This window comes from Oratosquilla oratoria, chromosome 21 (genome assembly GCF_046742065.1).
Source record: "Oratosquilla oratoria isolate Oo_2021 chromosome 21, ASM4674206v1, whole genome shotgun sequence".
In the NCBI taxonomy this organism is placed as follows: Eukaryota; Metazoa; Arthropoda; class Malacostraca; order Stomatopoda; family Squillidae; genus Oratosquilla; species Oratosquilla oratoria.
The window spans coordinates 43,706,549-43,715,756 of NC_134797.1; the positions used below are offsets into that span (position 1 = coordinate 43,706,549).

At 39.7% G+C, this 9,208-nt stretch overlaps 2 protein-coding genes across 2 annotated transcripts; both read left to right on the plus strand.

Moving 5' to 3' along the window:
• The first annotated feature begins 1,053 nt into the window (after positions 1–1,053).
• LOC143037114 (uncharacterized) lies at positions 1,054–3,467 on the plus strand. Its single transcript, XM_076205229.1, has 4 exons — positions 1,054–1,065; positions 1,176–1,579; positions 2,758–2,792; positions 3,364–3,467. Exons 1-4 carry the CDS (start codon positions 1,054–1,056, stop codon positions 3,465–3,467), a joined length of 555 nt encoding a protein of 184 aa, XP_076061344.1.
• Positions 3,468–6,804: 3,337 nt separating this feature from the next.
• On the plus strand, positions 6,805–9,208 carry LOC143037115 (uncharacterized). Its single transcript, XM_076205230.1, has 4 exons — positions 6,805–6,816; positions 6,927–7,330; positions 8,860–8,909; positions 9,105–9,208. The coding sequence occupies exons 1-4, from the start codon at positions 6,805–6,807 to the stop codon at positions 9,206–9,208; spliced, it is 570 nt and encodes a 189-aa protein (XP_076061345.1).

The window sequence follows — 9,208 nt, forward strand, 5'->3', positions numbered from 1 at the left end:
TCTATAGAGATGAAAGAAACCCTTAGAGTTGGATCTTGCTTGACTAGCAACCTTAATTTCATAGTTACGTTTCACTGTACGTGTATTCTTTTTAACCAGCTTTGCCATTTCCTTATATCTTAATCTAAGGTATGTTTCCCCGTTTTTTATTTTTACGTAAAGTCCTCTTTTCATTCCTATCTCATGTTTCTGCCTGTCCGTCATCCATTTGGGAGTATTACTATTCTTCCGTATTGACATCAGGGGGATAAATGTATTTTGTGCATTAATAATTAAATCAGATTGCTATACATTTCATCCAAATCGCTGACCTGGCTACTTACCTCCCGCCCCCAAGTGACCTGACCTTTGGTATGCATATTATCCTCAACTTGTTTCTAATCCAGCTAAACAGGATTCTTCTTATTCTATATAATTCAAACTTAGTCTCTCGTGCAGGACAATATCCAGAGTTTTTCTAAAGTGTTATGTTAAATGTAAGGTATTAATAATATCATATTTTTAGCATAGTTAATTACATTTTCATTTTTTTAAATTCTTAAAGATTAGTTGTGCATGGACGTTTATAAATGAGAACTTACTGTCATATATGCTGTACCGACATAACTCTTGGTAACACGTCCATTCGATTACACAATGACGCACCTCTTTACTCACCATCAGGGCCACTGCTACTCCAGATAATCGACCTCTCTTTCAAAATCGAAATCACTTTTCCTTTTCAGCATAGTGTCAATAAGCACAACCACGTCCATTTTTCATATTGTAAAAATGCTACCATTCTCCTTTTTTATTCTCATTTTTTTTTATCAATTATACTCTTTCATAATGTCAGTTACCAGGGTTCTGGTTAAATTGTCCTTCCATATCTTTTTCGTTTCCTTTTCGTTTTGTTTTCCTTGGACCTGAAAGTGAAAGTAGAAGGAAACAAACAAATAGTGGCAAAATAAGAGACCACACCCCCAACCTCCTCCTATCCCGCTCGTGACGTCACAGGCCTCCTTGTATATATAGAGCGTGGTAACATCTCGCTGGGTACCACACGCTCCCGACATGTCTCTCAAGGTAGTGTTCCCGTATTTTGTGTAAGAAATAGTTTTCAGGTGCTGTCGACTGAAGCCTTCGATTCTAGTGTGCGAAATGTTACGTTAACATTTGTAATTTGCCTCCCATAGGTTGCTGTCTTCTTCGCCCTCGTGGCCTTCGCCGTGGCAAGGCCCGACGAACTCCCTACCTACTCGTACTCTCCCCCAAGCCAGGAGGACTCCCACGAGTCCCTGGACATCTTCGAGACTCCCAAGTACGAGTTCACCCACTCCGTCAAGGATGAAGAATCCGCCAACGACTTCGGCCACCAGGAGGCTCGAGATGACGAGAACACCCAGGGATCCTACTACGTGCAGCTCCCCGACGGGCGCCTGCAGAAGGTGACCTACTACGTCGATGGAGACTCCGGTTTCGTCGCCGAGGTCAGCTACGAGGGTGAGGCCCGCTACCCCGAGCCCGACTCGAGCGAGGAAAGATTCTACGCCGCTCCTGCTCCATCCCCTCCTCAGACTCTCTACGGAGCTCCCAGCAAGTAAGGACACCACCAAGGAGATTACATGACCGCAACTGAAGAGACCTAACGAAGAAACATCTATTTATTGTAAATACTGACATGTAATAATATGTAACAACTTGTAACGTAGACATTTTTATTTCTATACCCTTATCCGCATTTAAGATAGATTTCGGTGCTTTCCTCGTCCCCATCAAATATATTGCCAGTAAGGATAGTTCTCTTAAAAGCTTTGACCTGATTGATATATTTGATCTGTCTGTGAGTTTAGTAGATGCATGACTGTCGGTTATCAATACTTTAGTGAAGAATATTTGTTTTCTGGAATAAGAGAACAAAGAAAGCAGAGACAGAAATATTATGAACTATTTCATTCCTTGAGGTTTCGTCCCAACATGAATTTTTCCGAAGAATGTACTCACAGTTGTATATACGCCCGAATAGTATTGATTCGGGACAGTATTTTGAGGTTCTGGTGACTCGTATGTTGTCATGACCTTGAAAGTGATATCTTGAAGATTATTCTGCTTTCAGTCTGGTCTCTACTTCTGTTTGTTGCCCCTGTTCGGCGAAATGGATATAAATTATCTAGGTCAGACCACCCACTTTCGAGAGATCTATATTTGTGGTGGAGGGAGGAAAGTCTGTAGGAAAATGCAGGGATAGTTGTGTATCTAAGAAGCTAATGCTAATGAACGGTGTCGTGAAATCTTTATTCATGTACATTTCGTAGCTCAGGAGGTAAGGAAAAGAGGAGTGAGGCTCGCGTCGATAGTAACCGACAGAAGTATGGAAAAGGGTTGGAGACATAATTTTATAGGAAGGAAGATGAAAAAAAAAAAAAAAAAAAAATTAAATGAGAAAATGCGGCCAGAAAGTTAGAATTGATGTGAATTTTAGTAAAAAGATAAAGGTGTGTGTTTTCATTTGTGGATTTGTTCGTGTGAAGTGTGTGTATCATATACCGTATAAACTCGTTTGACTTCTCGTGTGTAGTAGTGAATATTATGTTGGGCTCTAATATTCTCACGATGGTACACGACTTTTCATGTGTACAGGTAGGAAGAGGGGTGCAGGAGATAGTGTGACTGAGTATTATATGTAGTATTAAGTGTTCCTGTTTGGTGTGGAGCATTTCAAGATGTCTGGAATGTAGCTTATGTTTATGATTGTTGAGTGGATGTTGACTCTTATAGGGTCCTGAGTCTACCCCAGTGTGCCCTATCCCAGTGTAATCGAAAGACAATAAAATGTTCACATATTTGTCAAAATCTACAGATATTTTGTGCACTGAAGAGCTCATAAGGACACTTTCTTTGAGGAAACCAGTAAACTAATGAGGGGAAATATAAAGCTGGCAATAGATATCAGGACCAAATTTCATTTGCCGAAAAATTAAGTATTGAAGCTTCGTCCACGCCCTATTTGACTTTGGGAGCATCTAAGGCATAACACCAACTTTACCTCGCATGTGGAGGGTCAAACGTCCGAATTACTTTGCTGCGAAGGGAGAAATGGTTGCTACTTCCAGAAATTCTTGATATATACTCATTCAACAGTATCGACATATATAGAAGCATCGTCGACGTCCAGAGAAGATATCATCAGAGTAAGGTCATCGTGGGACGCCTCTATGAACAAAGTTGATGCGTGTCACACTGAAGTATATATATATATCTTCCACGTAGACCAGGCAAATATATTGTGTCAATTATTACACTTGAGTATTGCCCTACACATAACTGATATTACAATGAAATGTACTTAACACTTTAACAACTTCAGTAAGTTTATTTTTGCAGATGTGGACAAAGCATTAGCATCAACAAATAACATTCATACAGTACATGCTGGACTTTGTCAATCAGTCATGGAGAGTACCAATTTCAAAATCATAGCACCATAAACTACGGCTCACACGAAACAATCACAGGCTTCATACAGACAGGACCAATATAATCTGCAGAGAGAATATTCTAGTATACATAACCACTTTAACATACACGGCACACTGTACATATCAATTATTCAACCCATTACTCTAAACATCTCAAGTAGTAGACCCATTGCTCTCAGGTAACAGATACCGACAACCAATTTGACCCGTAAGTCACTCCTAGATATATTGTGTTGTCTGGGTAAGGGTAGATGAATTATTCGGTGTCTTGTCTGTGGCGATTGCATATGGATCAATTTGTTTCTGTGGCTAGACCTATTTTGTGTTGGTATTGTTCTAAAGATGGCGGGTTAAACGTAGACGCGCTAGTGCTGTTCTTGCTTGCCGTGAAAGGCATCTCTAAATAGGACAAATACTTCGGGTAATATGATAATGTAGGGAGATATATATACACTATTTTATACTCCAAAGAAAAAATTGGGTGCTTTTCTCGTTCCTACCCAACATGTTGACAACGAGGATAATAATTATCTTACTTTGATGTATCTGATATGCCTGGTTTCCATGGATCTCTACGTCTAGACAACTGGAATAGGTTTATGGTTTCAGGTCATTATTAGCTTACAATTATCTATATATTGTACTATGATAGCTAAGGAAGGGGAGACGGGTATATTATGAGCTATTTTTATTTGAAGGTTCGTTACAACATACTTTTTCAATAGAATACATATACAATTGTTGTTTTTACGTGTATCCTACTATCGCTGATTTGGGACTGTCTTTCAGCTGACTCATAGATCGTCACGATGTTAAAGTGATGTCTTGCAAATTATTCTTTATTTAGTCTGGTGTCTACGGCTATTTTCCTTTATTCTTCCTGCTAAAAGGACATGTATATGGATCATAGAGGTCAGACCACAAGCGTTGGCGAGGTTGATTTTTGTGGGAGAAGAAAAGTCTTTATAAAACTGAAAGGATAGTTGTGCGTAAAAGGGCTATTTCCAGTCAACCAAAATATAGCGGTATCAATTCCAGTATCGTATGTGTTTTCTCTGATGCAGAAATTCGATTAGATGTTTTGAGGTCGTTACTGATAATTACACCATGATATTTTTCATAGTCAACTTCTAAAACCGTTGGTCTTGTTTCTCTAAAGTTCCTTGAACAGCCAGTTGATTTAATCCATTTGCTATTTCGAACAACTTAGTATCATCACCAAATTTGGAACTGTAGATTTCTGGCCACGTCTCCGTCCGACTGTGAACATAATGGGCCTAGAAGTTTACCCTGAGGAACCCCACTAACAACATATCTGAATCTAGAATTTTTGTAAGAACATAACATAAGAACAAAAGAATAAAGGAGACTGCAAGAGACCATAATGCCTACAATAGGCAGCTCCATATCCATCATCACCTGTCATCCCCATCCATAAAGTTGTCTAACCGTTTCTTAAAACACCTAATAGTTTCAGCGCTCACTACATGATTACTAAGTCTATTCCATTCGTTGACCACCCTATTAGTTAACAAATTCTTGCCTATTTCCTTCTTAAAACTAATTTTGTCCAATTTAAATCCATTACTGCGAGTTCTACCCTGTTGTTTTAATATGATGACCTTGTTTGCATCACCATTGTTAAAGTCTTTGATCCACTTGAACACCTCTATTAGATCACCCCTCACTCTGCGTCTTTCCAGAGAGTGTAAGTTAAGGTGACTAAGCCTCTCCTCGTAAGGCAAATTTCTGAGTCCATGTATCATTTTGGTCATTCTTCTCTGTACTGATTTTAGTGAATTTATGTCCATTCTATAGGACAGAGACCAAAACTGTACCGCATAGTCAAGGATGGGTCTAACTATCGCTAGATAGAGTTTGATAATTATCCCTGCACTTCTATTCGTTACCGTCCTAGCAATGAAACCTAATGCTCTGTTAGCTTTTTTCCTGGCGTTAATGCACTGTTTCCTGGATTTAAGGTCCGGAATCACTAGAACTCTCAAGTCTCTCTCGCTCTCAGTTTCCTCTAAAAATGTGTTATCTAAGCTGTATCTATTTTTGGGGTTGTGTAGCCCTACGTTTAACACGCTACACTTAGAGATATTGAAGGTTATTTGCCATTTCACCGACCGTATGAACAATTTGTTAAGATCATCCTGCAGAATCTCTGCGTCGTCTTCTACTTTACTAATGCTGATATTAGATAGTCTACTTTCTCCATCCCCACTGAAAATCGGATCGCAGTCAGGTACCTCATCTAATCTCTCATTAGTAAACACCGAGAGAAAATATTGCTTAAACTCCTCGCTCATTTTTTCCTCCGATTCTATCATGACATTTTCATCGTTTTTAATTGGTACTATTATTTTTATTTTATTTTTTCTATAGAGATGAAAGAAACCCTTAGGGTTGGATCTTGCTTGACTGGCAACCTTAATTTTATAGTTACGTTTCGCTGTACGTGTATTCTTTTTAACCAGCTTTGCCATTTCGTTATATCGTGTGTTTCCCCGTTTTTCATTTTTATGTAAAGTCCTCTTTCTTTTCCTATCTCATGTTTCTGCCTGTCCGTCATCCATTTGGGAATATTACTATTCTTCCGTATTGACATGAGGGGGATAAATGTATTTTGTGCATTAATAATTAAACCAGTTAGATTGCTATACATTTCATCCAAATCGCTGACCTGGCTACTTACCTCCCGCCCCCAATGCAAACTTAGTCTCTCATGCAGGACAATATCAATGTAAGGTATTAATTATATCATATTTTTAGCATAGTCAATTACATTTTTATTTTGTAAAATTCTTAAAGATTAGTTGTGCGTGGACGTTTATAAATGAGAACTTACTGTCATATATGCTGTACCGACATAACTCTTGGTAACACGTCCATTCGATTACACAATGACGCACCTCTTTACTCACCATCAGGGCCACTGCTTCTCTTCCTAGCCCTCTTTCTACTCCAGATAATAGACCTATGTTTCAAAATCGAAATCACCTTTCCTTTTCAGCATAGTGTCAATAAGCCCACGTCCATTTTTCATATTGTAAATATGTTACCATTCTCCTTTTTTATTCTCATTTTTTTTTAACAATCATACTCTTTCAGAAGCTCAGTTACCAGAGTTCTGGTTAAATTGTCCCTCCATATTTTTTTCGTTTCCTTTTCGTTTGTTCGTTTTCCTTGAACCTGAAAGTGAAAGTAGAAGGAAACAAACACATAGCGGCAAAATAAGAGACTACACCCCCAACCTCCTCCTATCCCCCTCGTGACGTCACAGGCCTCCTTGTATATATAGAGCGTGGTAACATCTCGCTGGGTACCACACGCTCCCGACATGTCTCTCAAGGTAGTGTTCCCGTATTTTGTGTAAGAAATAGTTTTCAGGTGCTGTCGACTGAAGCCTCCGATTCAAGTGTGCGAAATGTTACGTTAACATTTGTAATTTGCCTACCATAGGTTGCTGTCTTCTTCGCCCTCGTGGCCTTCGCCGTGGCAAGGCCCGACGAACTCCCCACCTACTCGTACTCACCCCCGAGCCAGGAGGACTCCCACGAGTCCCTGGACATCTTCGAGACCCCCAAGTACGAGTTCACCCACTCCGTCAAGGATGAAGAATCCGCCAACGACTTCGGCCACCAGGAGGCTCGAGATGACGAGAACACCCAGGGATCCTACTACGTGCAGCTCCCTGACGGGCGCCTGCAGAAGGTGACCTACTACGTCGATGGAGACTCCGGTTTCGTCGCCGAGGTCAGCTACGAGGGTGAGGCCCGCTACCCCGAGCCCGACTCGAGCGAGGAAAGATTCTACGCCGCTCCTGCTCCATCCCCTCCTCAGTCTCTCTACGGAGCCCCCAGCAAGTAAGGACACCACCAAGAAGATTACATGACCGCAACCGAAGAGACCTAACGAAGAAACATCTATTGATGTAAATACTGACATGTAATAATATGTAACAACTTGTAACGTAGACATTTTTATTTCTATATCCTTATCCGCATTTAAGATAGATTTGGGTGGTTTCCTCGTCCCCATCAAATATATTGCCAGTAAGGATAGTTCTCTTAAAAGCTTTGACCTGATTGATATATTTGATCTGTCTGTGAGTTTAGTAGATGCATGACTGTCGGTTATCAATACTTTACTGAAGAATATTTCTTTCTGGAAGAAGAGAACAAAGAAAGCAGAGACAGAAATATTATGAACTATTTCATTCCTTGAGGTTTCGTCCCAACATGAATTTTTCCGAAGAATGTACTCACAGTTGTATATACGCCCGAATAGTGCTGATTCGGGACAGTATTTTGAGGTTCTGGTGACTCGTATGTTGTCATGACCTTGAAAGTGATATCTTGAAGATTATTCTGCTTTCAGTCTGGTCTCTACTTCTGTTTGTTGCCCCTGTTCGGCGAAATGGATATAAATTATCTAGGTCAGACCACCCACTTTCGAGAGATCTATATTTATGGTAGAGGGAAGAAAGTCTGTAGGAAAATGCAGGGATAGTTGTGTATCTAAGAGGCTAATGCTAATGAACGGTGTCGTGAAATCTTTATTCATGTACATTTCGTAGCTCAGGAGGTAAGGAAAAGAGGAGTGAGGCTCGCGTCGATAGTAACCGACAGAAGTACGGAAAAGGGTTGGAGACAATTTTATAGGAAGGAAGATGTAAAAAAAAAAAAGAAAAAAAAATAATGCGGCCAGAAAGTTAGAATTGATGTGAATTTTAGTAAAAAGATAAAGGTGTGTGTTTTCATTTGTGGATTTGTTCGTGTGAAGTGTGTGTATGATATACCGTATAAACTCGTTTGACTTCTCGTGTGTAGTAGTGAATATTATGTTGGGCTCTAATATTCTCACGATGGTACACGACTTTTCATGTGTACAGGTAGGAAGAGGGGTGCAGGAGATAGTGTGACTGAGTGTTATATGTAGTATTAAGTGTTCCTGTTTGGTGTGGAGCATTTCAAGATGTCTGGAATGTAGCTTATGTTTATGCTGGTTGAGTGGATGTTGACTCTTATAGGGTCCTGATTCTATCCTAGTGTGCCCTATCCCAGTGTAATCGAAAGACAATAAAATGTTCACATATTTGTCAAAATCTACAGATATTTTGTGCACTGAAGAGCTCATAAGGACACTTTCTTTGAGGAAACCAGTAAACTAATGAGGGGAAATATAAAGCTGGTAATAGATATCAGGACCAAATTTTATTTGCCAAAAAATTAAGTATTGAAGCTTCGTCCACGTCCTATTTGACTTTGTGAGCATCTAAGGCATAACACCAACTTTACCTCGCATGTGGAGGGTCAAACGTCCGAATTACTTTGCTGCGAAGGGAGAAATGGTTGCTACTTCCAGAAATTCTTGATATATACTCATTCAACAGTATCGACATATATAGAAGCATCGTCGACGTCCAGAGAAGACATCATCAGAGTAAGGTCATCGTGGGTCGCCTCTATGAACAAAGTTGATGCGTGTCACACTGAAGTATATATATATATATCTTCCACGTAGACCAGGCAAATATATTGTGTCAATTATTACACTTGAGTATTGCCCTACACATAACTGATATTACCATGAAATGTACTTAACGCTTTAACAACTTCGGTAAGTTTATTTTTGCAGATGTGGACAAAGCATTAGCATCAACAAATAACATTCATACAGCACATGCTGGACTTTGTCAATCAGTCATGGAGAGTACCAATTTCAAAATCATAGCACCATAA